Source organism: Arabidopsis lyrata (genome assembly GCF_000004255.2).
Source record: "Arabidopsis lyrata subsp. lyrata unplaced genomic scaffold ARALYscaffold_3, whole genome shotgun sequence".
Taxonomy (NCBI): domain Eukaryota; kingdom Viridiplantae; phylum Streptophyta; class Magnoliopsida; order Brassicales; family Brassicaceae; genus Arabidopsis; species Arabidopsis lyrata.
Window position 1 is genome coordinate 6,815,672 of NW_003302553.1, and position 27,870 is coordinate 6,843,541.

At 33.6% G+C, this 27,870-nt stretch overlaps 7 protein-coding genes across 12 annotated transcripts; 6 read left to right on the forward strand and 1 right to left on the reverse strand.

The window, feature by feature from the left end:
- Positions 1-1,254: 1,254 nt before the first annotated feature.
- LOC9321197 (activating signal cointegrator 1 complex subunit 1) lies at positions 1,255-4,288 on the forward strand. 5 transcript variants are annotated; one of them, XM_021031662.1, is made up of 8 exons: positions 1,255-1,468; positions 1,619-1,760; positions 1,844-1,956; positions 2,051-2,119; positions 2,205-2,295; positions 2,406-2,470; positions 2,625-2,723; positions 3,991-4,288. In XM_021031662.1, exons 1-8 carry the CDS (start codon positions 1,397-1,399, stop codon positions 4,147-4,149), a joined length of 810 nt encoding a protein of 269 aa, XP_020887321.1. In that variant the 5' UTR covers positions 1,255-1,396; the 3' UTR covers positions 4,150-4,288. The 5 variants fall into 5 exon arrangements, with proteins under 5 accessions (XP_020887321.1, XP_020887319.1, XP_020887320.1 ...); XM_021031660.1 differs by having other exon boundaries at positions 1,259-1,468; positions 1,610-1,760; positions 3,991-4,287; XM_021031661.1 differs by having other exon boundaries at positions 1,266-1,468; positions 1,610-1,760; positions 2,054-2,119; positions 3,991-4,284.
- Positions 4,289-4,389: 101 nt separating this feature from the next.
- LOC9319053 lies at positions 4,390-7,573 on the forward strand. 2 transcript variants are annotated; one of them, XM_021031659.1, is made up of 14 exons: positions 4,390-4,567; positions 4,754-4,802; positions 4,932-5,051; positions 5,141-5,275; positions 5,359-5,396; positions 5,472-5,551; positions 5,687-5,754; positions 5,870-6,149; positions 6,238-6,350; positions 6,430-6,495; positions 6,602-6,692; positions 6,800-6,867; positions 6,993-7,033; positions 7,122-7,573. In XM_021031659.1, the coding sequence occupies exons 1-14, from the start codon at positions 4,542-4,544 to the stop codon at positions 7,303-7,305; spliced, it is 1,359 nt and encodes a 452-aa protein (XP_020887318.1). In that variant the 5' UTR covers positions 4,390-4,541; the 3' UTR covers positions 7,306-7,573. The 2 variants fall into 2 exon arrangements, with proteins under 2 accessions (XP_020887318.1, XP_020887317.1); XM_021031658.1 differs by having other exon boundaries at positions 4,394-4,567; positions 4,932-5,055; positions 5,145-5,275.
- A 1,990-nt stretch (positions 7,574-9,563) lies between these two features.
- Positions 9,564-11,178, forward strand: LOC9319054 (aquaporin TIP2-1). The gene is made up of 3 exons (XM_021031788.1): positions 9,564-9,853; positions 9,953-10,203; positions 10,646-11,178. Exons 1-3 carry the CDS (start codon positions 9,727-9,729, stop codon positions 11,018-11,020), a joined length of 753 nt encoding a protein of 250 aa, XP_020887447.1. The 5' UTR covers positions 9,564-9,726; the 3' UTR covers positions 11,021-11,178.
- Positions 11,179-11,214: 36 nt separating this feature from the next.
- LOC9319055 (photosynthetic NDH subunit of subcomplex B 3, chloroplastic) lies at positions 11,215-12,563 on the reverse strand. Its single transcript, XM_002885085.2, has 6 exons — positions 12,239-12,563; positions 11,984-12,094; positions 11,840-11,896; positions 11,642-11,704; positions 11,485-11,547; positions 11,215-11,396 (listed from the first exon to the last, which is right to left on the reverse strand). Exons 1-6 carry the CDS (start codon positions 12,464-12,466, stop codon positions 11,304-11,306), a joined length of 615 nt encoding a protein of 204 aa, XP_002885131.1. The 5' UTR covers positions 12,467-12,563; the 3' UTR covers positions 11,215-11,303.
- A 5,176-nt stretch (positions 12,564-17,739) lies between these two features.
- On the forward strand, positions 17,740-19,521 carry LOC9321198 (putative F-box protein At3g51171). The gene has a single exon (XM_002882943.2). It carries the CDS (start codon positions 18,011-18,013, stop codon positions 19,166-19,168), a length of 1,158 nt encoding a protein of 385 aa, XP_002882989.2. The 5' UTR covers positions 17,740-18,010; the 3' UTR covers positions 19,169-19,521.
- Positions 19,522-23,013: 3,492 nt separating this feature from the next.
- On the forward strand, positions 23,014-23,943 carry LOC9319056 (S-adenosylmethionine decarboxylase proenzyme). The gene has a single exon (XM_002882944.2). The coding sequence runs from the start codon at positions 23,014-23,016 to the stop codon at positions 23,941-23,943; it is 930 nt and encodes a 309-aa protein (XP_002882990.1).
- Positions 23,944-25,250: 1,307 nt separating this feature from the next.
- LOC9319057 (putative F-box protein At3g51171) lies at positions 25,251-26,779 on the forward strand. The gene has a single exon (XM_002882945.2). The coding sequence runs from the start codon at positions 25,522-25,524 to the stop codon at positions 26,677-26,679; it is 1,158 nt and encodes a 385-aa protein (XP_002882991.2). The 5' UTR covers positions 25,251-25,521; the 3' UTR covers positions 26,680-26,779.
- Positions 26,780-27,870: the final 1,091 nt, after the last annotated feature.

Consider the following 27,870-nt stretch of genomic DNA (forward strand, 5'->3'; position numbering starts at 1 on the left):
TTGATAACCCTCTTCCCTTGCCTTAATTATATTTTATAAGTAATATATATACATGTATATGTTATGTTCATGCATTATTAAAGTGGTGGTTATTACGAACCAATACAACCCTTGGTAGATGCTATATACATGTATATATATGTGTGGTGTTAAACACGTCAAAGGTTACGTTTTTGTTCTCCTCACGAGAGAAACAGAAACAGAACAATAACTAGACACAAAAACATCAAAAGAGTTAGTGATCTTCTCCATCAAAGATCACGTGAAAGGAACAAGGTCAAAGGGGAGAAGAAATCAACTGGTGAATTGATTCCATTACAAGCCTAATTAAGCAATGGATCAAGGTTAGTCTTTCTTCTTCTACAAGAAAGTGTGTGGTTGAATTAAATTGAATCTAGATGATCTTGGGAATTAGATTTCATGGTAGAAATCATAAAAGTTTAATTTAATATAAATCATCTAACACCTTGACAAAGATGTCTCCACACACAATATTCACATCAATTTCAAAGAATGCAACGTGCAAAACGTCCTTGTAAATATTGTGTGTGGAGGACCTCCCTGCCAAGGTTTTAGGACGATTTATGTAACATAAGGCTACGGTTCAAATGACCAACATGAAAAAGCCAAAAGAAAAAGTGAAGGAGTTTGTAACAAAAGGCTCCGATGGAAGGGATTTTATAAGGTGAGAAGATTTTAGGGTTTTGAGTTTGAAAAATTTAATTATTAGTTTTCTAAAAAGTGAATTAGAAAATCAAAAAGAGATCCGTAGGGAGAGGAAGAAAATATTTTTTTCGAAATTTGCGGAGATCAATATTTTCCTTTCCGATTCTGTGATTTGATCTTGCTTTGTTTTTTTTGTTTTAACTTCTCCGAAATTTTTGGTTAGTCAGCGAACCAAGAAGACTCGAGTTTTCAGAAAACCAATTAAAGTCGAGTTTCTACTTTCTATTCAAGCGTAAAAAAATAAAATACTCAAAATACTATTAACGACCAATACTCAACCAGCAAAGTGGTAGTGGCTCTTCATGATGAAGAAGTCTCACCAGGGTTCGAGTAACGATATTGGTACCCGGAAAGAAGGAAAAGTGTTTCCTCTTTGCTTACATCGAGTGTCGGGTGGAAGATGTATGACAGATGAGTTTAGGTGTAACTCCGTCATGGGTTGGCCAGACTCAAAATACTATTAACTTGTGTATTTATTAAAACCAAACTTTATGAGTAATTAATTATTTGCTTAGGCGAAAGAGAGAGAGAGGCTTTGTGTGGTCGGTCGTCATTGACCATGTCTCTTGCAATTTCTTTATCAAAAAGTCTCTCTCCATTGATTATCCTCTACGGTTTCTTGGTTTGGTTTGGGTTCATTCGTGTATGAAAACTGAGGCGTGTCAAGGCTATGGAGAATTTATGGAATCGTTGTTCCTCTTCTCATCAAACTCCTCTTGCCTTCAAAGGCAATCAGAAGCAGGTTTGTTGATTAATTTTCTAGATTCTTTGTTGTAGGCTTGTAGCGTAGAGAAAATCTCAATCTTTGACCTTTTTACATGTTGCTATACTTTGGATCTTCTTTTACTTGCTGTGGACACTTGATTTCTCAAATGCTTGGTAGATTGGACAGGCTCATAGAGAAGTGTTCACACACTTTGTGTCACTTCCATTAGCCATATACCCTGAGTTGAAGAAAAATATTGAGGCTTTTCAGAACTCTGTATTGGGTAACAATGATAAGAATCCATTGACGTTTCAGACTACTTTAGCTGGTAAAATCACAAACCAAATTAAGAAAATAATATTTTTAGTATAAAACTTGTTTCAATGACATGGTTCTTTTTATATTGGACAGAAATGGGAATCGAAAAATCCATCTTTGTTTCGCCCAAAACTTTCCATTTGACTGTGGTTATGTTGAAGTTAGAGAACAATGAATCTGTGGTTAAAGCTCAGAATATCCTTAAGGTATGATTGATTCCTCTTTATCAAGAGATATAACATACTTCTTCTTCTTCTAGAATTGCTTTGATGATTGAGGTGTTGTGTTTTTTCTGAAAAGCAGAGTATTTGTTCTAATGTGAGGCAAGCTTTGAAGGACCGACCTGTCTTCATAAGACTCAGGGGATTGGTAATTGCTACATTTCTAGTGGCTTGAAACATAATCTTTGAACCAATCTCAATGGTTTGCTTTGTATATTTTTCTCTTGTTTAAGGATTGTATGAATGGATCTTTAGACAAAACCCGTGTTCTCTATGTTCCTGTTGAAGAAGTTGGGCATGAAGGTCGCCTGCTAAATGCTTGTCGTATCCTAATTTCTATAAGAGCTTATATTTCCTTGTGTGCCTTGGTTTTAAGATGGACTTGGTATTTAATATGTGGAGACCAAACACATGACTTTAACTCTCTAGTTCAGATGTTATCATTGATGCATTTGAGAATGCTGGATTTGCTGGTAAAGACGCAAAGTCACGCTTGAAGGTGTAATGCTTTAAACTCTCCTTATGTTTTACTCTTTCCCTTTTGAGTATTCCATTGTATTAGAAAGTGCAAAATCACTTTGCCACTAGGACAAAGACAAAGATTGATATAACAATGTCTCAGCTTCTCCTTCATGCTTGTTCCTTATCTGCAGCTACACGCCACAGTAATGAATGCAAGCTACAGAAAAGATAAAAGCAAAAAGATGGATACTTTTGATGCTCGAGAGATACACAAAGAGTTTGAGAACAAGGATTGGGGAACATATCTAATCAGAGAAGCTCATATCTCACAACGCTATAAGTATGACCCTAATGGCTACTTCCATTGCTGTGCTTCACTACCTTTTCCACATAAGTGACAGTGAAAACGATCAAATATATCTCCTCCACAAGCTATAGCATAGCTAGTGATGAGCAAGACGACCAAGCTAATAGAGCAACCAAAGTGTGGCAGTTCTGCTTTGTGTTTTTTTCCCACTTGTTAAGGATCGTATGAGAAGAAATTCAGACAAATTAAACCGCATGCTCTATGCACCACTTTATTTTATTTTATTATTACACATTTCAAGTCTCTAAAGTTTGCACCCTGTGAGCAATAAAAATGATTCCAATATATTAATCACAGGGTGCAAATTTCCGAGACATGAGAGGTATAATAATAATTAATTATTTGTTAGATCTATGATTGCATCTCCAATTATGAGTAAGAGTTGTTCCTGCAACATAAAGATTCATAATAAATCTGTGAGACACCATCCATAATAATTTTCATTCAATTGAAGAGGTTAGTGGTCATAATGCCAAATCTAGATAGTTCAAGAAGCTAACCAGCTCTTTCAAGACGAATACCTTTCATCTTTTTCTTCTTCTCATAGTTAGTCACCTGTGGCATAAAAGGAAAAGTCAAAAAGGAACTCTGGAGTGAATTAATTTAGTATGCAATTAAACAAAGCATTTACTAGATAAGGGTTTGATTATACACCTCAAAGTCATAGGAGGATTAATTTCTGTAAACATAACTTAAAGAAAGTGGCTATGTATAACTTTTTCTTGAAACCTTCTTCTACAAACGCCTTCGATTTTCTTTAGGTAAGATGAAAAGGCTAAAGTTCAAATGAACAACATGAAAAAAGCCAAAAGAAAATCCAAGGCGTGTGCAAAAGAAGGTTACAAAAGGCTCAGAAATATTTCATCTGAACCATATAACCTTGTTAACACACGTAAAGAACAATGAAGCAGTAATGGGATACACGTCCATTTGACGGCTGTGATGCAAGGGATTTTATAAGGCAAGAAACTTTAGGGTTTTGATTTTGAAAAACTTAATTAGTTTTCTAAAAATTGATCTAGGAAATCAAAAAAATCCGAAAGGAGGGGAAGTAAATATTTGTTTCGAAATTTGTGGAGATATTTCCCTTTTCAGTACTCTGATATTTCTCTCTTTTGGTGTTTTTTTTTTTTTTTTCTAACTTCTCCAAAATATTGGGCCTATAACGAAGACTCGAGTTTGAGAACAAGGATTGGGGAACATATCTAATCAGAGAAGCTCATATCTCACAACGCTATAAATATGACCCGAATGGTTACTTCCATTGCTGCCTTTTCCACATAAGTGACATTGACAACGATCAGATATATCTCCTCCACGTGTATTGTCCTGGAAAAATTGATGTCTAAACTTTGGTCAGTGTGGTATGTCATTACGTAACTGGTTTTATATATGTGTATGTGTCACAGCAATTGGTAACTATCAATTGTGTAACTTGTGTGTATGTAAGATAAGTTGTGGACAGTAATATTTTTCTCTTATACTAATTTTCTCTATCAATCAGTAAGTTTTGTTTATAACAACGAAACAGTAGAGGAGAGAAGCAGTTTGTATAATAAATTCAGGTAGACGTCCTTCTGCTAGAGTTGACAATATTTCAGGGTCCTAATAGTTAATTTTGAAAGTATATGGTAAAAATATATAATTTATTGGAAGTTATGGGTTTAGTAGTATATAATCGTAAATAGTGGCAGAAGAAAAAGATCTTACGGCTGATCGATCACCGGAGAAGGAGAGGAAGATGTTAGCTTACAGGACTCTGTTTAGGTTCGTTTTCTCTTGAAAGAAAAATTGATACTTTCTTCTAAATTCTATTATCAATTATCAATTTCAACAATACCCGAATTTTAAAATTCTTCCTTTCGAGGGTTGGATTAGAAAACTCGTGTAAAGTGTTTGATTTTGTCTTACTTGTGTTTATATCTCATGTTGTTTCTATTGGTAATTTTGTAGGATTGATCGTGTGTTTGGGGTTACGAGTAGATGTTTTCTATCGAAAACGGTAAGTTCAATAATTTGTTGTCTCATTGGCATTTGTTACTCTAGTTTTTGGCAAGTGTAAGTGATTTTGAGATTGTTTTTCGTAGAATTTGGATTTGATGTTTTGTGGCTACATTACTTCACGTTGCAGGAATCTTTTAGTATCTTGAGCTTTAGGGGAAGTGAGAACAGTGCCATGGATGGATTCAAGAAGCAGAAGATGGTAAATTTAATGTGGAGACCAATTTCCACTCAATCCTCTTCAATTCTTGCTGGTTAGTATCTTTACCTAAGCAGTTTAATCGTATGATCCATCCCGGTTTTGAAAGTTTCCACCTTCTGTGGCTTTCTCATGATGAGACAGAAGCTGGAAATGAAGTCCAAGAAGTAGCTCAGTGTAGCAAATCAAGTGATGTTTCTGAGGAAGTTATTAAAGGAGGAGTGAATGAGACGGCCTCAGTTGTTTCAGCTGGAAAGCATTCCGTTTCTCTTGAGGTCCTTTTTCCTTCTGTTACTTGAAGTTTCTTGTAGCCTCTTGTTTCAACTACTTTAACTGACTTTTGTGTAACTGGTTTCAGGTTGGGGCTTCTTTGATTAAGTTCATTAGAGGGAAAGAGTAAGAGCTCTAGTTTTTTAATCTTATACTTCAAGGTTTACTTACGTACTAATGGGTTTGCATTCTTTGCAAAAGAGGAACTACGCAGATGAAACTTGAAGAGGAAATGGGAGTGAAGATCATTCTTCCATCATCAAGGAACGAAGATCATATCAGTAAGATTTTTGGAACCAACTGTAATGTTTAGTTTGATGTCTGAGCCCTTAATCCTAGCTGGCTGACTAGCTACCATTTTAAAACTGATTTTGGTTCAAGAAATCTTGTTTTCTTGTGTCCTTTCTTCTTTGCAGGCATTGAAGGTGGTTCAGTGGAATGTGTAACTAAAGCTTCAGAAAGAATAGCGACCATTATCGATGAGGTTCCTTATTATTTCCCTTTGATTTTTAGTATCACGGCTTTTTCTCTTCCTTTTCCTTTTCCTTCTTGTTCTACTTATTTCATTCTGATTGTGCGCTTTGGAATTCATATTCTAGGTTGTAAGGAGTCCGAGTCTCGACTACTCACACTTTGTATCACTTCCATTAGCCATACACCCTGAGTTAGTGGACAAGCTAGTGAATTTTCAGAACTCTATTCTCGGAAACCATAGCATAGCTAGGGATAAGCAAGACGACCAAGCTAATAGAGAAACCACAAGTGTGGCAGTTGATCTAAAAGCTAATAGTGAAACAAACAAGGTCAATGTGGATATCAAGAGTATACCAATTGTCAGTTACCCGCCTAAGGCCAAATCAAAGTCATCTACTTTATTGGGTAAAAAAAATAATTAAGTCGTTTGATCTGAGAAAGAAGATTAAGTGTTCTCTCTGATATGCTCTGTAAATTTTGTATACATTGACAGACTTGGGAATTGAAAAGTCCATCTTTATTAAGCCAAGTACTTTCCACTTGACTGTGGTTATGCTTAAGTTATGGAACAAAGATCGTGTCAATGCAGCGGGTGATGTTCTGAAGGTAATTTCTTTCTGAAGAGAGGTCATTCATTTATTAGGAATGCTTAATGAATTTGAGTTTTCTCTATTCTACAATCCAGAGTATATCTCCTAGTGTGATGGATGCTTTGGATAAGAAACCAGTATTCATTAGACTTAAGGGCTTGGTAAGATGATACATCCCTAGCTTTAGTCTTACAATTCATTTATGTACTTGGTCAGCTTATGTCTATTCACTCATCTGTCATGTTGCTTATTTGCTATATTCTTAAGGATTGTATGAGAGGACCATTAGCCAAGACTCGTGTGCTCTATGCTCCTGTTGAAGAAATTGGTGATGAAGGCCGGCTTTTACGTGCTTGTCGTATCCTAATTTTTAGTACGAATGTTATCTATAGTAGTGGCATGGTTTAGACCGTTAAATTAAGAGTTTAGTGTAAATGCTTTCGATTTTCTTAACACCAAGTTCAGAAGTTATTACTGATGCATTTGTGAAAGCTGGGCTTGTTCTCGAGAAAGATGCAAAGCAAAGCTTGAAGGTAAGAGCTTTCTTGTATGGAGAGATTGTTGCAGTCACTTTACATTTAGCCAAAAGCTCTGAACTAATGGAATTGAAAGTAGTGAATCGTGCTTCTGTTTCATACTTCTTTTTCTTTCTTTGCAGCTGCATGTGACCGTGATGAATGCTAGGCACAGGAAAAGGAGGTGATTGATTCCCAACTCCAGATTTATGTTTAGATTTAGAAAAAAATGTTACAAAACTCTGATTATCTGAAAACCCTTTTGGTCTCAGAAAGAACAATAAGAAGAAGATGGAGACGTTTGATGCAAGAGAGATACACAAACAGTTTGGAAACGAAGACTGGGGAGAATATCTGATCCGAGAAGCTCATCTCTCACAGCGTTTTGTGTTCGACCAGAACGGTTATTACCGTTGCTGTGCTTCCATACCATTTCCAGGAGAACACACAGCCTGAGAAGAATCATCTAACCACCGGTCACAGTCTCAAATCTCAAGCTTCTTCATTGGTTTTGGTCTCATAGTATGAGTACCTTCAACTTTGAGAAGAGAACCAAATAAAATTGCAATGTTGTACCGGTTATGACCGTCATCTTGTGTTAACCAAATAATTGTCTTCGGTTTGGTTTTTTCTTGGTCTTTGTTCAATAAACCGAGCGAAAAACGTTCTTGTACTCGTTTTACAGAGGAATAAAAAGGTTCTTAGCAAAATACATTACATTGAATATTTTAGTAGAAAAATGGTTATTTACAGCTTTATTAGAGGCTATTGATTGATTTAGTAATGAACTAATAATGCAAGTCAACAGATCCAAAATTGGAAAGAAAGATTATTGGCCATGGAGGCAGGACAACGAAAATCAAGCTTATTAAACTCTTTAAGATTCGTATAATTCCACCGGCCTAACCAAATCTCTAAGCAATTGCTGTTTTATGTATTATAATATAGTTCATCTATCTATATATTTAAGCTTAATAAACGAGAATCTAATACATAAACGTATATAACAATTAATTAATGATCCGATCCAAACGACCCTTGGCGTATTTGGTAAGGTAGCAGTGATGTGCTTATTAACCAACGATGTAGTGAGTTTCTAGAATTAGTAACCATAAGAGTTTTAAAAAGTGCAAAACGTAAACTATCAACACATGTCATTCCAATTAACATGACATACACTATGGAAAAGATCGCAACTCATCGACCGGGCCTTGTAGCCTAGTGGTAAAGAGGTCACAGTTGTGACTTCTGCCACCAAGGTTCGAGGCACGGCCACTGACAGATTTACATAGGGGAATTGCCAGTCTCATGGGATTAGTCCTTGGACCTAGAAAACCTTTGGGAGACCCGCGGTTATTCAAAAAAAAAAAAAAAAGATCGCAACTCATATATCTAACTTGTAATTTAATCGATCTAACAACTTTTTATTCCTTATTTTATTTCCAAAATATTTATTTCCATTGATCATATTTTATAAGTATAAAAATTAAAATTTTAGAGGGACATGAAAACTGATATATTATGTAAATCTCAAGTTTTTTAATGCTAAAGAAAAATGTTATTACCATTGCAACTATTCATGGCAACAACCGTATATCACGGCATATAATACAAAAACAAGAAGAAGCTCATATTCAAATTTCATACGTTCAAACCAATAACTTGATTGCTAAACAACAAATCTAGATAGCATTGGATTCATCAGTAAGAGTTAAAATTGTACAGCATTGTGAATCATAAATGTTGTACAAGATTGTGAAATAACAAATAATATTTGTACATTCATCAAAAAAAAAAGGATTGTAGATCAATGAATATGATGGAGAATGTTCATAGAAGAGGTAAATAAAGGAGGGACCCAAACTAACATTGTTGAAATGGAATATAATCATAAATGAGTCACATCTTCAAAATCTGATCAAATCACTTGAAAAAAGAAGAAGAAGAAGATCATGTCACATGCAACCAGTAACCACAATCATATTTTGGCCGGTCTATCACCATACACATTGTTTACAGCTCACACTTGTCCCTCCTTATTTTTGTTCACATCCATTTGTTTTCTTCTCTCTCTACTCTAATATCATCTTTATGTTTATCCCTTTTTGAATTTTGAAGCTACTCTGTCCTTTGGGTCCACCCTCCACCACCTCTAATTTCAATCACGTTAAACCGGCCATATTACTTTAAACCGACCTTTTCTACTAATATGAAAATCCGATCCAAAATTTTGACTACTTTATAAGACATACCGCCGCTATACCATGATATTGTCAAAGAAAAAGTTCCTAACCAAAAAATCCATCACTAGCCAGTCTTAAATAAAACAACAACCCACTAAAAACTTCAAATAATTTGTTGATACTGCATTGAACATTTTACTTATCTTGGGTAGTAGTATAGTACTATAGTTAATTTGTAGTTCAAATAATGAGAACATCGGGAAGACTAGCCGCTATTGGATTATGAATGCGTATATAAGATGAATACATTATACATTATAATAAAATGTATATATAGTACACATACACTAAAATGTATTACTAGATAATAATTTGTGTTAGTACTCAAAGAAATAGAGTTTTCTTACGTAAATGTCATCTATTTTAGTCTTTTCAGGCACCTTCCTAACTCAAATCACGAATAGATATATAGATATGTATCAAAGTGGAAACTCATGAAATCATTTATTAATTCGTGTCCAACCCACCATAAAAACTCATTAAATAGTAATTTTATAAATTTTAAATTATGCATGGATATATGAACAAAGGCTCCTATATAAAGAGAAGAGCATGCAAAAGGTCTTATCATCTTCTTCACTAAGCAAAAAAACCTTCAAAACATTTCCTTCTTCTTTCTTCTTCATCTACTACAATGGCTGGAGTTGCCTTTGGTTCTTTTGATGATTCCTTCAGCTTGGCTTCGCTTAGAGCTTACCTTGCTGAGTTCATCTCCACTTTGCTCTTTGTTTTTGCTGGTGTTGGCTCTGCCATTGCCTACGGTTCGTAAATTTGTAGTGAAATAACTCTAAATAATTTTCGTAATTTGTAACAATTAATGGATCCAATACTTAATGAACGTGTCACATTTATGTATATAGCGAAGCTGACGTCGGACGCTGCCCTTGATACGCCGGGACTAGTGGCCATCGCGGTTTGCCATGGTTTTGCCCTCTTTGTGGCGGTTGCAATCGGAGCCAACATTTCCGGTGGCCATGTGAATCCAGCCGTCACTTTCGGTCTTGCAGTCGGTGGTCAAATCACAGTCATCACCGGAGTTTTCTACTGGATCGCTCAGCTTCTCGGCTCCACCGCCGCTTGTTTCCTCCTTAAATACGTCACCGGTGGATTGGTATGTCCTCATCACCATTCCTTTCTTACACGTAAAATAAAATCATAGTATAAGCAGTCTACAAAACAACAAAAAGAAAATAATACAGAATATAGGGTATTTAAAGACAATCTTAATCGATTGAAACTAGGTTACAAAATAAGATAGTAGTTTACAAGGTCCAACAAAATATATTCTCTATGATTTCATCGTATATATTATTCCGTATGTTATGTTAGCGTTGATACGGAGGGAGTAGTAGACACATGATTTGTTTTTTATTGGACAAAAGGGCTTGATTTGTTTAAAAGTGAAGTTATAGAATAGTATAGGTTTTTGTCTATTTCAAATGAAAAAATTATTAGAGTTTTCGCAGGTTCCATTTACACTAGTAGCCAATTCTAGTGACGCAGTTTGATTATTAGAAACTAATGATCAAACGCTAAAACCATTGAAAACGCAGGCGGTTCCAACCCACAGCGTTGGGGCTGGACTAGGAGCGTTAGAAGGAGTAGTGATGGAGATCATTATCACCTTCGCTTTGGTCTACACCGTCTACGCCACCGCCGCTGATCCCAAGAAGGGTTCTCTCGGAACCATCGCTCCTCTCGCCATCGGTCTTATCGTTGGTGCCAACATTCTCGCCGCTGGTCCATTCTCCGGTGGATCCATGAACCCAGCACGTTCCTTTGGACCAGCTGTTGCAGCCGGAGACTTCTCTGGTCACTGGGTCTATTGGGTGGGACCACTCATCGGTGGTGGACTTGCTGGACTTATCTACGGAAATGTCTTCATGGGTTCTTCCGAACATGCTCCTCTTGCTTCTGCTGATTTCTAAGCAAACAAGTGATGATTCTTGATTCATGTTTCTGTGTTTGGTTACTTTGTCTCGATCTTTCTTGTTTTGTTTGGACTTTAATCCGGTTTCGTTGTCATTTTTATCCAATTTGTATGAATATTATTTAATGGATGGCTGTTTATTTGTTTATAAATTAATCATTTTATATAATCATATAGTTTTACCTAAATAGGTAGTTGTATGGCTAATTATCGATCCACATATTAAAAAAATCGAGCGTTACAGTTTTATGATATAGTAACAATAATGACAATGGATGGTTTCACGTAGAAGTTTCGAGATCATCGTCATTAGGTATATTCTTAGGGATGTTCCATTCATGAGCTTTCCACTCTGGCAATTGTTGTATGACAACCTATGCAATAGTTTATTAATATCAATTAGTCACATGTATAGAAAAAATTGTACATTATATAATAGAGATCAGAGAGGTTATATATTACCAATCCGGTAGAATCTGGATTTCCCACGTTGGTTTGACAAGCTAGTCTCCAATTTTTTGGTTTCTGTGAAAACATTACTTATTTTAACTATACCATAACAAAATGATACAAGATTACTAATACTATAGTATAAATTATAAGATAAGAATATATGTACCCTTTTGAGTTTCTCCTTTTCAATATCAGTTCGTGGATTTAGAAGCTCCTTTCCATTTACAATCTGAAAAGAAATATCCATCAATATTCCATGATCAGGAATAAATTAAGTTGTATCTGAATCTGATAAACCATCAAATGAATTTTGAATTAAAGCTTATTGATTAATAATTAAAGAATTGCTATAAGATATGTATACCTCGACCATGCAAGTAGCGCAAGTTCCTACTCCTGCGCAGTTTGACAAAGGCTTACTCTGCGAAATTAATGACACGTGAAAATGATACTCTAAACTAATTAGATTATGAGCAATAATCAAATCGAGGGAGAGAAAATATCATACATAAGGACCATAGAGTTCGATGTTAGAATCCAACATTATGTCTCTTAGTTTCTGTCCACCACACGCTCTTCTCCAATGCACGTCCGGTGTCCCGTCCGGCAACAACACCGACTAATAATCAACATTATCCCCAATTAATTAAATTTTATATTATCAATTAAAATCCATTCAAAATTCACCACAAAATATATTTAAACAGCACAACGAATGATTTAAAAGAGTGTAGATAATTTGTCAAGAGTAAAGATCACTTACATGGACGAACGCAAAATCGACAGCAGGAGGTTCGTCGGGCTCATCTGCGGCTGGAGGCTGGCTAGCTGGTGCGGTGCTTATGGCTCGGACGGTTTTGGTTCCGGCGGCATTGTGTTTTGAGCGCAAGAAGTATGACTTAGGATTACTAAGTTTGGTTTTGTGGCTAAAGCTATGATTTGGAGGTAGAGAAGCTACTAAGCCTGAACCATTCAACTGTACACTTCCCATAGTCTTGCTCTGATCTTTTTTAAAAACAATAAAATATAAAACAGAACCAAAAAAAAAAAAAAGGTTGGTCTTTAATTGAGATAATGTTTTATATGCCATAAGGTTTCTGTGGAGGCGAGTGGTGCCTCTTTTATCTCTTATCCAATATATGCGCCGGTTTAGTCAATTGACTAACCAACCGTTTTTCCGATATATAGCTAATAGCTTCTACGTAAAACAAGAATACATATGGCCATGAATGGTTGTGCCTTTTAAAGGAGCTTTTAGATTATAATTTTTGGTTTTTGGATATCAGATTCTAGTTTTCGGTTTTAGCAAATATCAAGGAAATAAAAAGTAAATAAATAGCAAAAAATGTCACTTCACAAGAATTTGTTTATGAAAAATGAAAAACTCAAATAAGATGGTTTTTAGATTGTCATTGAAATTCGTTAAAATCGTCCTAACCTAGATTCACTGTTTTTCATAAACAAAAAAAAAATCCATTACAAAAAACTATTAAACATTCAAGCCCATGACTCATTTTTAATTATTTTTTTTATTTTCTCGTTTATAGGTTTTTTGAATTTTCAGTTTAAAATCTAGAAACTAAATCAAACTGAATTTTGTTATTTTTGATTTGATATAAATTAATATCGGTTTTTTTCTTTGATTTTTTTTTTGTCTATTTAGTGTGTTTTTCTTTTATAAAAGCTTAAATCGTTTCATTTGCATGTACGTAATTTAGTTCGACTCAATAAACATGTACAAAGATTGGACAAGTTAATAATAAGTGTATGCATTTTGCAGTTTTTTATAGAGTTGTTGTCCTTCCATCCTTAGGGCATATGATATTGTGAAATACATGTTTTATTTGTTTTAATTAGATGATATGTTTTCACAAGGACATCAAATTTATTTTAAAGTATATTGAAATGATTTCAAGTTATCTCCTTGTGACTACTCTATGAACGGAATTGTTGAAAGAGTTTTGTGTCATCATTCATGTAAAATATTTCAACACAATTTCAAAATGTTTTAGAATATCATTTTTAAGAAAGGGCTTGACAAGAAAAGATAGAAGTTTTTTTCTTGTTAATACTGATGAAAGGGCTTGACAAGAAAAAAGCTACTATATTTTTAAGAGTGATGTTGATGGAATAATGAAGAGTGCTTCCGGAATTGATCAAATTTTCTCTGAGTCGAAGATTCCTGAGTATGAATTCAATCCGTGTGGGTACTCGATGAATGGCATCAAAGGGAGCTCCATTACACTATTCATGTTACTCCGGAGCATGCATTCAACTTCGTAAGCTTTGAAGCCTATCGTTGTGAATTCAAGGCAATAGAAGATTTCAATCAAGTCGTGAAAAAGTTGTAGATTGCTTCGGACCCTCACAATTCATAGTCACTATGCATTTAATCTCGAACTCCAACATAGATACCGTGAATCTAGAAGTTGATGGCTATATTTGCAGTTTTAAAGATGTCAAGGCGTAAGTGGGGAACCATGATATATATAAATATGAATATACTATCATATTGAAAGGCTTATTATTGTGATCAGAAGAAAACCCGTTATACCCAATTTTTTATTCTGTCGTGAATAAATATAAATTACTATCAATACTATTTATTTATATTTTAATTTTTTTTCTTGATGACTTTTCTTTCATCTATTTTTTCCAATTATTTACTTGTTTTTCATACTATGGTTCATCTAAATTCTGAAGTTATAATACTCCCTCCGTTTCATATTACTTGTCGTTCTAGGTTATTTCACACAAATTAAGAAAACGATTAAAGTTATTGTTTTACCCCTAATTAATATATTATTTTGTTTGATATATGTAATTAATAAGCTAAAAAGTATGGTTAAAACTGGAAAATCTGTCATAAATTTGCATTGTAAATATAAAACGGCAAGTAATATGAAACAAAATTTTAACTCTAAAACGACAAGTAAAACGAAACGGAGGGAGTAATTTTTAACTTTCTCAATTTATCATCTTCAGTTTTTGTTTTCACATATTTTTCATTTATCCCATCTATCTCTTCCATGCCCTTAAAGTTTTGTATATTTCTTTGTTTCCGTATTATTTTTTTTATTTATTATTTATTATTATTACTTTTGTGTCATTTTGTTTTTCTACTATTGTCTTTGTCTCTTTGATTGTTTATTGAAAAATGCTTTGCGTGTTCTGATTTTCTAGTTATGACTTTTATTCTGTGATAGTTTAAAACGTTCTAAACCTATTGTTTTCATCTTTGGTATAATTTGCTCTTTTTTTCAGTTGCATTGAGATTAACTTATATTTATTAGTTCGAAAATGACAATTAAAATCACCCAAAAAATAAAATGAAAACACACTTAAAATCTCAAAATGTTTATTTTAATTCTAGATTAAATTTCACTTTCAGTTATTTTATGCTTATGATAGAAAGGAATTCTAAAATTCACTCTTCTTATCTCAAACTCGGCCAAACTCGCTCGATTGGATCTGCAGGATTGACAACACTCTGAACATCCAAGACATATAGATTGGAAATTTGCTCTCCTCTACCAATCATCAGCCCCTTGATAGGATCCTGTATAATGCAGGAAGCTATATCAAATGTTACTCTATATCCAAGATCTTTAGTCAACTGACTGATGCTCAGAAGATTCAGCCTAAAGTCAGGAATATAAAGCACATTATTCAGTATTAGAAACTCATTCAGTTTAACTGTTCCAATACCAGTGATCTTAACTCCAAAACCAGTTGGTAATGTCACTGAATTATTCAAAGTTTCAGATAAACTCAGAAATAAAGCTTTATCATGACAGACATGATATGTTGCTCCACTATCAATAATCCATGATTCAGAAGACAAGACATTACCTGTCGCTCTCAAAACTCCAACAAAACCAATAGTAGAAGAAGAGAAAGATATACCAGGTAATGCGGTGATCATTGCACCAGAAGAAGATGCAGTAGTAGGGGATGCAGTCTGAAGCTGAGAATTAAAGTAGGCAACAACACCATTGATCTGATCTTTAGTAAGAACTCTTGTAAGTCCAGTAAGTAAATCATTAGTAGCAGTCTCTGTCATTGCCAATTGAGCCACTACAGGTTTAACAGGAGCTGTGTGGTTGACATTCACAGTTTTATCTGCTTGATTCTTGTTCTTGTGCTTGAACCCCATCGGATACCCATGTATCTTGTAGCATTTATCAACTATGTGTCCTGTATAACCACAGTGAGAACATATAACCTTTTGTGGTTTAACATATGTAGCATTAACTGAAGCTTGAACTGATTCAGGTGCAGAAACATGAAAAGCCACTGCATTAGAAGGAATTGGTGTAAAACTTCTCTGACTGTGATCCTGATCCAACAAATTGTAAATCTTAGCTAGGGAAGGAACATGCTTCTTCATTATGATTTGGCTTCTAATGATTGCATAAGATTCATTCAAGCCAGCCAAAAACTTAATAACACGAGCATTATCTCCTCTTTTATCCATAGTTTTACAACATTCACAATTTTTGCACAACTTGACACAATCAGAAGCATCCAATTCATTCCACAAAGTTCTCAGAGTAGTATAATATGTTGCAAGATCCATAGTACCCTGTTGAAGTGACCAAATCTGTTGAGACAACTGATATGATCGCGGAAGATTAATAATGTGATAACGAGTCAATAGATCATTCCATATCTCTGAGGCATCATTAAAACGAAGAATGCTTTTGTAAATTTGCTTTGACACTGAGTTTAATAACCAAGATTTCACCATGCTGTTACAACGAGACCAAATCCTGAACATAGAATCTGATTCAAGAGGTCGCGGAACAAATCCATCAATGAAAACTAGCTTGTTCTTCGCATCTAAAGCTATCTTAATCGCAATTTGCCAATCATCATAATTTGTTCCATCAAACACTTCAGAGACAATAGAAATACCAGGATTATCACTATTAGTTAAGTGATACGGAGAATGTATGCTATCATGCGATACAGTCACCGGAGTTGAATTGTGATTCCGATTAACATGAGAACCTTCGGAAGAAGAAGAACCATCGCGATTAACCGATCTGCGAGCTGAAACAGGAACGCGGACCGTGCGACGAGTGATTTTGCGAGCTGGAGCCATCGGAAAACAAGATTTCACGACGGAGATGAAGAAAATGTGATCGATACAACAATTCCGGCGAACAAAACGCAGAAATTGATCGAAATCAACGAGATAAGAAGAAAGCTAGGTCAAGATCGGATGGATTTTGAAGATCCATCGCTCTGCTACCATGTTAGAGAAGAAAGTTTGTTACAACGATGAAGAACAAATCGTTATTCTCATTAATGATTCTGCATCGATTACATGTTTTACTTATAGTGTAAAACAGAACGACCGGTTTACTCCGGTTTACAATAACAGAAATCAATTTTACTAAACCATATCAAACCATACTCTAATAGGTTTTATTCAGTGTTGACTCTTTTCATTCCTCTTGCTTCACTTACGTCTTGCTGGTTTTTATTGCTTTAATTTCTTTTCTATTCATCTTCTTGTTTCCAAATATCACTTTTAAATGTTGTCTATTTTGGGAAATGATAAGATGAATAAAGTCTATACAAAAAAGGTTTATTTCGGCAACTAACATAGCTAATAGATTTATTTACAATAGAAAACTATTCGTATTGATTTTAATCTTTTATATTTTATGCAATTATCATCAAGTGCACTTAATATAGAGAATATACTAATCTTGATTTACAAGTAAAATCGGGAATTCTGTCAAGATATTCTACGGCTAAAAGCAGTCAATACGTGTGAAAGACATCCGCCCATTTTCTAAGATCCCTAATCCAAATTTTGTTCTTTTAGTGAAAATATATATGTGTGATCTTTTTGTTCGTTAATGAAGAATTCTCTTTCTTGCCATATCATTATTGTTAATATCCTACCAAAAAAAAATATCCTATAAAAGAAACCAATTAAAATCGTAATTTGAATTACCTATTAAGCACAAACCAATTAAATTTTTATCTCGCTTATCAGAAAATATAACAGGCCACAAGAAGGTTTTGCAATTTTTTTTTTTTTTTGGATTGTTTTTTTTTTTCAATTTCTGATATAGATTTCAGTTTTTGGTTTTTATCTACAATTATGTTTTTTTAAAAAGTCTTTTAAGTTTTCTGTTTTAATTTTTAAATTTTATCGTCTACAAAAATATATAATAAAATTTTAATATAATAATAATAAATTAAAAAATCAATAGATTTTAAGGAAATCAAAAATAGAATTTGGTTTTTGGATTCTGTAAAGAAAATGGTAAAATCATCTCAATTTTCCATTTATTAAGAAACTATTTTATCATGTCTACCAAAAAAAAAAAGAAACTATTTTATCATAAAGCTTATAAATTAGTTTTTGCAAAATCGAAAACCAAAAACACTTCAGATCAATCTGCAGCCATTCAAGATTTCTCTACTCCTCCTAAATTTACAATAAATTTTATTTCATATATAATTTAGCCTTTTTCACTTGAAGAGTTAAATCAACGGAAAAAAAAAGAAGAAGATGCTGAGAAAAAACAAAAAAATGAAAAGAGAAGATTTAATGGCGGTGCCTGTGAAGCTTCCGTACGAATTGGAGGAAGATATACTCTCTCGGCTTCCACCTCTCTCTCTTGCTCGTTTCAGATCAGTTTGCAAACTATGGAATGATCTTTTCAACGAAAATAGGTTCATCAACGACCACTTTGGCCGCGCCCGGCCTCAATTCATCTTACTGGACAATTCCAATATTTATTCGATAGAAATCATCGATTTAGACGGCATTGATCCAACCATAGAATTGCGTGAGCTAGCCTCCTCTGGTATTCCTTACCGGGAATTAGATTTGGATCACACAACCATCACTACTTGCGATGGGTTCTTGTTTTGTAACTTTTTTGTTTCGGCTAAGGGGACAGCACTTTGGAATCCGTGGTTGAGACAGGTTAAATGGATCGAGTACGAGGATAAAGAGTTCTATGTTTTTGGCTTAGGATACGATAATACTATACCGAAAAAGTATTACAGGATCTTTGGGTATTTTGTGCGTCATCGTCAAGTCCAGAGAGATTACCACCAGAGAGTTGCCATTTACGAGTGTGTGTCTCAAGCGTTTAAGTATATTGATACACCTGACGAGGACTGGCCCATAAAGCAAGCTACACGAGGAAATGTGTCCTTGAACGGAAATCTCTATTGGGTTGCTTGTAATCCCAACACTCATGAGTATTACATCCAAAGCTTTGATTTCTCGAGGGATATAGTCAAAGCTTTTTGTCTCACTCCGTGTAGGAAGAACCGATCTCGCGATGTACTTTTCCTCTCAGTTTTTAAGGGAGATGGGTTTTCCTTGTTAAAGCAATGTTATGTGACAAGGAGCGTCGAGATTTGGGTTACGAAGAAGAAGATTGATACTAGTAACAACGGTGGAGAGGATATTGTGTGGATTAACTTAATGATTTTGCCAACAACTAACTTGCCAAGCTTAATTAATAAGTTTTATGGCATTAGTTATTTCATCTATGACAAGACCACCCTTATCATGTGTTGTTGTGACGATGAAAATAGAGCCACTTGCATCTATATTGTTAGGGGAGATTTGTTCAAGAAGATTCAAATCAATTCTGGGGTTTTCCAGTGTTGTCACTGTGTTTATGCTCCCAATTTGATCCCGCTCCTCTAGAGTTCAGATTGGGTGACCTGATGCAGCGTATCACTCATACCACCATCTAGAAGCTTCTTTCACACGTTTCTCTTTTGTCGGTTTTATAGATTTTCTTTTTATTAGTTATTTTCCTTTTTCTAAGATGAGCTCTAGGATTTCCAAGCTTAATTTAGGGCTAGCGGTTTTGCCCTCATTCTCATTTTGAGCGTTTAAATTTGCCACTTTGTAAAGACAGCTTTTAATTTAATAAACTTATCGAGAATTCATTCTCAAACCTAAATCTTCGAACTCTTGTTTTCTCTTGAAGAAATCTTGAGCTCTAAGCTACAAGTTTTGCTCACGATCCGTTGATAGTTGAGAACTCTTGTATATCCCGCTGCAACAGCTATAGTTCTAATGTGTTATCACATTTTCTTGAATTTTTCGTTTCTGTTTGTTTTATTAGAAATCTAAATCTGATTTTGTAAGATTTAAGTTAGTGTGATAAAAAACAAAAACAAAAATAAATAAATATATACAGGTCAAGTAATTTGATTTATCTAGGGTTTGTAACATAGTGCAAATTAACTACTACATCTATACTAGTATTTTTGTAACACTTTGGTGATGGGTAGATAAAAATGCTTCTGGGATAATCGGATATCCGATCCGTTTTTTAAATTCCTTCACAAAAAAATACTTGGATTAGGTTAAATAAAACCCAACTCATACACCGGATATTCTATATTTAATAATTTAGATATTTAGAAGATTTGATTAAGATTTAGAATTATGATTCTCTTATCATCTTTGTTTGATTTGTTTTTAACTGTTTTGAATCATCATATAATACATAAGTAAAAAAAAAAATCAATTTTTTTTTCTGCATATATTGTGATTCAAAATTTTAAAAACGGACATTTATTATTTAATTGACAAAAATGTGTGTTCAACGTTTTACACCGATTAAAATATTTAGACAATGATTCAGAATCATATCATAAATAAGATTAACACTAATAAAATAAATGAGTTTTTTGGCGGGACGGGTTTGGCGGAACGGGTTTTTGAATCAACAATAATAAAAAGATTAAAATATCATTAATCCGCCGCATCAATACGGATTAAATCCTTAATTTTTTTAATACCACCAATATTAGACATATTAAATCAGTCTCATTTAGAAAATATTGTATAAAACCAAAAATTGTCCCGTGCTATAATGTTACTTAATAATAATTGTAAACTATAAAATATAAATATCTTAAAAATTATAAAATTTGCAAACTTTTATATATAATAAATAATCGTTAAATTTTAAAAATTACTACTTTTAGAAAACAAATCACGGTACGGGTTAAGAAGTTACAGGGCGGGTTATATTTCAGAACTAAGTTATATGGTGGACGAGTTTGAATCAATATTTATAAAATTTTAAAATATCATTAACATGCCGCTTTAATACAGATTAAATCTTCACTTTATTAAAATATAAATGTCTTAGAGAATGATATGATTTGTAAGCGTTTATATATAATAAATAATCATTAAATTTTAAAATAAAAATAAACCACGGGACGGGTTAAGAAATTACGGAACGAGTTATATTTTGGAAAGGGTTTATATGGCGGACAAATAAGAATCAATATTTATAAATATCATTAACATGCCGCTTTAATACGGGTTAAATCCTCAATTTATTAACAATTGTCTCGTGGATTCGTGGTATACCGTTACTTAATATGAATTGTAAACTATAAAATATAAATAAATATTTTATAAAAAGATACAATTTACAAAATATTTTTATACTAACTTTAAAAATAAATCATCTCGCGGTGTACCGCGGGTTAAAATCTAGATCTTAGTTTATAAGATTGGGAAAGACTCTAAAAAATGGTTTCCTTAAATTTAAGAAAAACTATCCAAAAAACCAATTTATTAAAAGCCACAAATAATCAATTTAATTATCAATGGGCCTTTCATAAGCTTAAAAGCCCTAGACGGGAGTTGTCGTTTCTTTTTCGGACAGGGAGAGTCTGACTTTTAGATCATCTTGTTTCATATTATTTATGATATATCTAAAGAATAAAGCTGTTGTCTTTTTCTACTCTTATCAGAAAATTAAGGAGTGGTTATTGGATCATTGATTTGAATAGAATTAGAAATCTTTATAACATTTGGAAATTCACACATAATCCACTGATTTTAAAATCAAACAATGTGGATTTGAAAATCAAATGATTTTAGAGTCAAATAAATAGATTTGAAAATCATAAAAAAGAGATTATAAAATTAAAACATGAAATTTTTTATGATAAACAAAATAACCTATCATGTTCTCATCTATGAACTCTGAATTGAATCACTCCACATGTCACATGTTTGATGCTCTTGTTTCTCTCGACTGATTGTTCTCTCCACACATATGGGAAGATATCAAAGAAGTCCATAATTTGGAAAAAACCGTTCGTTACGATGCGGTTAAAGTGATTCACCAATTAGGAATGAAAGAAGTCTTTGTTAATATGTCCACTAATGAACGTCATCGTTGGATTAAGCGTAACATTATAGAATGCTAGATTAATTTTTTTTTTTCTAGTATTGTTGGTTTTTTTAGATTTTTTCCTCTACTCTTGTTTGGTTTCGAAAACTTCCCTTTGTTTTCTAGTATTTTTGATTTTTATTATATGATAAAATATACTTTTATATGAAGGTGTTTTATGATCTTTGGTATTAGCAGTTTTTTTTTGTGATCGATATGCTTGAAAGTATTATACGAAGATGTTTCGTGATTTTTGTATTAGCAGTTTTTTTTTTCTTTTTGATATTCAAAACATTGCTCTACGTCATACTTGCATTATGGAAGATAAAAACTACTAATATTCTTTCAAATCCACCCAAATAATTAGGTGGAACCCAAAGATTTCAATCTCTCTGTTTATAACTAAAACAGATTTTCAAATCCATTCAAATCCAATAGGATTTCAATCTCTCTGTTTATAACTAAAACAGATTTTCAAATCCATTCAAATCTAATATGAAATCAAATCCATACTCAAATCTTCAATATTGAATAAGGGGTGATTTTAACTAGTATTTGTAAATCATAGAACCAATAACATATGATTTTTATAAAAAATTTAAAATCAATGATTGAATAACTCATGATTTTACTTGGATTTCCAATTCCATTCAAATCAATTATCCAATAAACCCCCTAAATATAGTTCCTCTTCTCCTCATATATATATATATATATATATATATATATATATATATATATATATATACTTAGTTATCAGAAAGAAATAAAAGACAATCAGTTTGTTCTCGGTTAAAATTGATGCGGTGAAAAGTGAAAACATCGAATATGGTTTGCTCTAAAAAAAGCTGAAATGAAATAAAAAAAAATTATTTTGGCAACAAAGGAAAAGCTGGAAAAAAATTAAAGCACAATTATCCCACGATCTCTAGCAATCGGAACTTGTGAAAATAATCGAAATTATACTATATATATATATATATAATTCAGCTTCTTTTTTTTTTCTTAATAAAGAATAATTCAGCTTTTGCTTATGTTCGGTTATAGGAGAATTAAAGTAATTTTAAATGCACAAATAGATTTAAGAAGGGGGAGAATTAAATGCACAAATATCAAAACCATATCCTTATATGCACATATTAAACCAGATCCTTGAACGCAGATATATTCTAATCCTAAAAGGAATTGTATTAAACCAAAGGAATATATAAAACCAAACCCTTAAACGCATTAAACCTAACCCTAAATCAATTCTGACTCTTCTCTCTCTCTCTCGCTCGCTTCTCGTATCCGATATAATAACCAAATTCTTGACTCGTTTTTGACTCAGCGGCATACGATGACTACCGAATTCGAGGGAGTCGAAAAACGTCTTGAGATTGTCTTCCGGAAAGAAGAAGATAGTCTTAGAGAGGTGCTCACAGAAGAAGTTTGGCACGACATTCTCCGATCTATAGACTGTTGGATCGTAGATAAGCTGTTGACGGCTTCCGTTGATTCATACTTGTTATCAGCGTCTAGCCTTTTTGTGTTCGACGACCGGCTCATCATCAAGACCTGCGGTGAAATAAAACTCTTTCAAGCTATTACAAAGATTCTTGGTCTCTCAAAACGAACACCAGTTGGTGTAAAGTTTACACGCGGCACCTACTTCTGGCCGGAAAGACAACCTGAGCCCCACGGAAACTTCCCGTCAGAGGTATCAGAACTGAGGAGAAACTTTTTGGAATTGGACGACACGGTGACTGCTGAGTTTGGTACGGACGAGAAACACAAGTTTCATATCTTTGCGGCAGCCGCATCCGGCTCCTCTGTTTCTGATGGTGTAACCGTCGAGATTCTTATGACGGGGATTGAAAAATCGAAAGCGTCAGTCTTCTTCAAAGATAGTGGTATACCTGGAAGCATGACTTCCGCTTCTGGGATCGACCAGATCTTCCCGGAGTCCAGTATCTGCGATCACGAGTTTCCTACTTGCGGTTACTCCATGAACGGGGTTGTTGGAAGCAACTCTGTTTACACCATCCATGTGACACCAGAAGAGGGCTTTAGTTTTGCAAGTTTTGAGGTGTGTGGTTGTGAAACACATTCTTTGGAGAAGCTTGTTCAAAACGTCCTATCATGCTTTAACCCATCTACATTTACAGCGGTTTTACACACACGCTCCAAACTGGAATTGCTCGATTTGAATATCGAAGGTCGCATATGTAAGGAGAAAGATTGTAAAAATCTAGGCTCGTATGGAACCATGACTTACTTAAGTTTTTAGGTCATGATTTTCTATATCGTTTACAAATTATAAATCTTTAGTTTTGGTTATTCTATTTAGTTTGGTTTTTTTGGTTAACTCTATGTGTGTTTTGAGGTTCTTCTCACACTGATGTAACAAACACAATAACAAAAATATTCCGACTCTTCTCGCTCTATCAAACGTTTTGCTAGCCCAAGTAGCATTCTTTGTGTACAAGCCACTTGACATTTGAATTTACATATATCGAAATCAACGAGATAAGAAGAAAGCTAGGTCAAGATCGGATGGATTTTGAAGATCCATCGCTCTGCTACCATGTTAGAGAAGAAAGTTTGTTACAACGATGAAGAACAAATCGTTATTCTCATTAATGATTCTGCATCGATTACATGTTTTACTTATAGTGTAAAACAGAACGACCGGTTTACTCCGGTTTACAATAACAGAAATCAATTTTACTAAACCATATCAAACCATACTCTAATAGGTTTTATTCAGTGTTGACTCTTTTCATTCCTCTTGCTTCACTTACGTCTTGCTGGTTTTTATTGCTTTAATTTCTTTTCTATTCATCTTCTTGTTTCCAAATATCACTTTTAAATGTTGTCTATTTTGGGAAATGATAAGATGAATAAAGTTTATACAAAAAAGGTTTATTTCGGCAACTAACATAGCTAATAGATTTATTTACAATAGAAAACTATTCGTATTGATTTTAATCTTTTATATTTTATGCAATTATCATCAAGTGCACTTAATATAGAGAATATACTAATCTTGATTTACAAGTAAAATCGGGAATTCTGTCAAGATATTCTACGGCTAAAAGCAGTCAATACGTGTGAAAGACATCCGCCCATTTTCTAAGATCCCTAATCCAAATTTTGTTCTTTTAGTGAAAATATATATGTGTGATCTTTTTGTTCGTTAATGAAGAATTCTCTTTCTTGCCATATCATTATTATTGTTAATATCCTACCAAAAAAAAATATCCTATAAAAGAAACCAATTAAAATCGTAATTTGAATTACCTATTAAGCACAAACCAATTAAATTTTTATCTCGCTTATCAGAAAATATAACAGGCCACAAGAAGGTTTTGCAATTTTTTTTTTTTTTTGGATTGTTTTTTTTTTTCAATTTCTGATATAGATTTCAGTTTTTGGTTTTTATCTACAATTATGTTTTTTTAAAAAAGTCTTTTAAGTTTTCTGTTTTAATTTTTAAAATTTATCGTCTACAAAAATATATAATAAAATTTTAATATAATAATAATAAATTAAAAAATCAATAGATTTTAAGGAAATCAAAAATAGAATTTGGTTTTTGGATTCTGTAAAGAAAATGGTAAAATCATCTCAATTTTCCATTTATTAAGAAACTATTTTATCATGTCTACCAAAAAAAAAAAGAAACTATTTTATCATAAAGCTTATAAATTAGTTTTTGCAAAATCGAAAACCAAAAACACTTCAGATCAATCTGCAGCCATTCAAGATTTCTCTACTCCTCCTAAATTTACAATAAATTTTATTTCATATATAATTTAGCCTTTTTCACTTGAAGAGTTAAATCAACGGAAAAAAAAAGAAGAAGATGCTGAGAAAAAACAAAAAAATGAAAAGAGAAGATTTAATGGCGGTGCCTGTGAAGCTTCCGTACGAATTGGAGGAAGATATACTCTCTCGGCTTCCACCTCTCTCTCTTGCTCGTTTCAGATCAGTTTGCAAACTATGGAATGATCTTTTCAACGAAAATAGGTTCATCAACGACCACTTTGGCCGCGCCCGGCCTCAATTCATCTTACTGGACAATTCCAATATTTATTCGATAGAAATCATCGATTTAGACGGCATTGATCCAACCATAGAATTGCGTGAGCTAGCCTCCTCTGGTATTCCTTACCGGGAATTAGATTTGGATCACACAACCATCACTACTTGCGATGGGTTCTTGTTTTGTAACTTTTTTGTTTCGGCTAAGGGGACAGCACTTTGGAATCCGTGGTTGAGACAGGTTAAATGGATCGAGTACGAGGATAAAGAGTTCTATGTTTTTGGCTTAGGATACGATAATACTATACCGAAAAAGTATTACAGGATCTTTGGGTATTTTGTGCGTCATCGTCAAGTCCAGAGAGATTACCACCAGAGAGTTGCCATTTACGAGTGTGTGTCTCAAGCGTTTAAGTATATTGATACACCTGACGAGGACTGGCCCATAAAGCAAGCTACACGAGGAAATGTGTCCTTGAACGGAAATCTCTATTGGGTTGCTTGTAATCCCAACACTCATGAGTATTACATCCAAAGCTTTGATTTCTCGAGGGATATAGTCAAAGCTTTTTGTCTCACTCCGTGTAGGAAGAACCGATCTCGCGATGTACTTTTCCTCTCAGTTTTTAAGGGAGATGGGTTTTCCTTGTTAAAGCAATGTTATGTGACAAGGAGCGTCGAGATTTGGGTTACGAAGAAGAAGATTGATACTAGTAACAACGGTGGAGAGGATATTGTGTGGATTAACTTAATGATTTTGCCAACAACTAACTTGCCAAGCTTAATTAATAAGTTTTATGGCATTAGTTATTTCATCTATGACAAGACCACCCTTATCATGTGTTGTTGTGACGATGAAAATAGAGCCACTTGCATCTATATTGTTAGGGGAGATTTGTTCAAGAAGATTCAAATCAATTCTGGGGTTTTCCAGTGTTGTCACTGTGTTTATGCTCCCAATTTGATCCCGCTCCTCTAGAGTTCAGATTGGGTGACCTGATGCAGCGTATCACTCATACCACCATCTAGAAGCTTCTTTCACACGTTTCTCTTTTGTCGGTTTTATAGATTTTCTTTTTATTAGTTATTTTCCTTTTTTCTAAGATGAGCTCTAGGATTTCCAAGCTTAATTTAGGGCTAGCGGTTTTGCCCTCATTCTCATTTTGAGCGTTTAACTTTGCCACTTTGTAAAGACAGCTTTTAATTTAATAAACTTATCGAGAATTCATTCTCAAACCTAAATCTTCGAACTCTTGTTTTCTCTTGAAGAAATCTTGAGCTCTAAGCTACAAGTTTTGCTCACGATCCGTTGATAGTTGAGAACTCTAGTATAGCCCGCTGCAACAGCTAGCATTGTAGTTCTAATGTTATCACATTTTCTTGAATTTTTCGTTTCTTTTTATTTTATTAGAAGTCTAAATCTCATTTTGTAAGGTTTAAGTCAGTTTGGTAAAAAAAAAAATCTGCAACGAGCTGAGTAGAACTCTAGGCCACGAATGGATTGAATTTTTAAATAGGTTCTTAGCTTTTGGTATTAGCTTTTCCTATAAACAAGATCGACAGAGATAAACAGAATCTGGGAAAAGATAAATTCTTCATTCAAGTCAAAATGTGATACATGATTAAGCTTAAATAATACAAAGTAAACTAAACCAAAGATACTAACCAAACTAAACCAACTACATATATACACTCTAATATTTGGTTTTGGATTTTGAGTTTTTAAATTGGTTCAAATCTGAAGGAAGTTTTTGAAGTTTATTAGTTGATATATGATTACTTTTGGATTAAGAGTTAATGTGGTAGCCTTTAAAATCGATTAATATATATTCTTAGTATGGAAAACGAAAAGAAAAAATATTGGCACAATGACGTCATGAGAAACAGCCGGCAGGATGATTTGGTTACAAAGACTATCAGAAGAAGCTTGATCGGAGGTAATACGGCTCAACACGGAGAAGAAACGCACCAAGGCGGACATATAATTTTTAGGATTTGTTTGTTATATGTGTATTTATAAAAATATTTAGGTCACGTAATTTGATTTATCTAGGGTCTGTAACATATTGTTTGTCATTATTTTTTTGTGAGTTATTCATTGATGTTATTTTTGTACAATATACTAGATTTTAACCCGCGGTACACCGCGGAATGATTTAATTTAGTATAA

Bases quoted from the DNA above. Each gene is read 5' to 3' on its own strand.
- LOC9321197 (XM_021031660.1), top strand. From the start codon at position 1,397: ATGGAGAATTTATGGAATCGTTGTTCCTCTTCTCATCAAACTCCTCTT. The intron at 2,120-2,204 runs GTAATTGCTACA...CTCTTGTTTAAG, and splicing joins TCATAAGACTCAGGGGATTG to GATTGTATGAATGGATCTTT. The intron at 2,724-3,990 runs GATTGGGGAACA...TTTGAGAACAAG, and splicing joins ACAAAGAGTTTGAGAACAAG to GATTGGGGAACATATCTAAT.
- LOC9319053 (XM_021031659.1), top strand. From the start codon at position 4,542: ATGTTAGCTTACAGGACTCTGTTTAG. The intron at 4,568-4,753 runs GTTCGTTTTCTC...GTAATTTTGTAG, and splicing joins GCTTACAGGACTCTGTTTAG to GATTGATCGTGTGTTTGGGG. The intron at 5,755-5,869 runs GTTCCTTATTAT...TTCATATTCTAG, and splicing joins TAGCGACCATTATCGATGAG to GTTGTAAGGAGTCCGAGTCT.
- LOC9319054 (XM_021031788.1), top strand. From the start codon at position 9,727: ATGGCTGGAGTTGCCTTTGGTTCTTTTGATGATTCCTTCAGCTTGGCT. The intron at 9,854-9,952 runs GTTCGTAAATTT...TTATGTATATAG, and splicing joins TGGCTCTGCCATTGCCTACG to CGAAGCTGACGTCGGACGCT. The intron at 10,204-10,645 runs GTATGTCCTCAT...TTGAAAACGCAG, and splicing joins AATACGTCACCGGTGGATTG to GCGGTTCCAACCCACAGCGT.
- LOC9319055 (XM_002885085.2), bottom strand. From the start codon at position 12,466: ATGGGAAGTGTACAGTTGAATGGTTCAGGCTTAGTAGCTTCTCTACCT. The intron at 11,548-11,641 runs GTACATATATTC...ATGTTTTCACAG, and splicing joins AAAAGGAGAAACTCAAAAGG to AAACCAAAAAATTGGAGACT. The intron at 11,397-11,484 runs GTAATATATAAC...ACTATTGCATAG, and splicing joins ATCCAGATTCTACCGGATTG to GTTGTCATACAACAATTGCC.
- LOC9321198 (XM_002882943.2), top strand. From the start codon at position 18,011: ATGCTGAGAAAAAACAAAAAAATGAAAAGAGAAGATTTAATGGCGGTG.
- LOC9319056 (XM_002882944.2), top strand. From the start codon at position 23,014: ATGACTACCGAATTCGAGGGAGTCGAAAAACGTCTTGAGATTGTCTTC.
- LOC9319057 (XM_002882945.2), top strand. From the start codon at position 25,522: ATGCTGAGAAAAAACAAAAAAATGAAAAGAGAAGATTTAATGGCGGTG.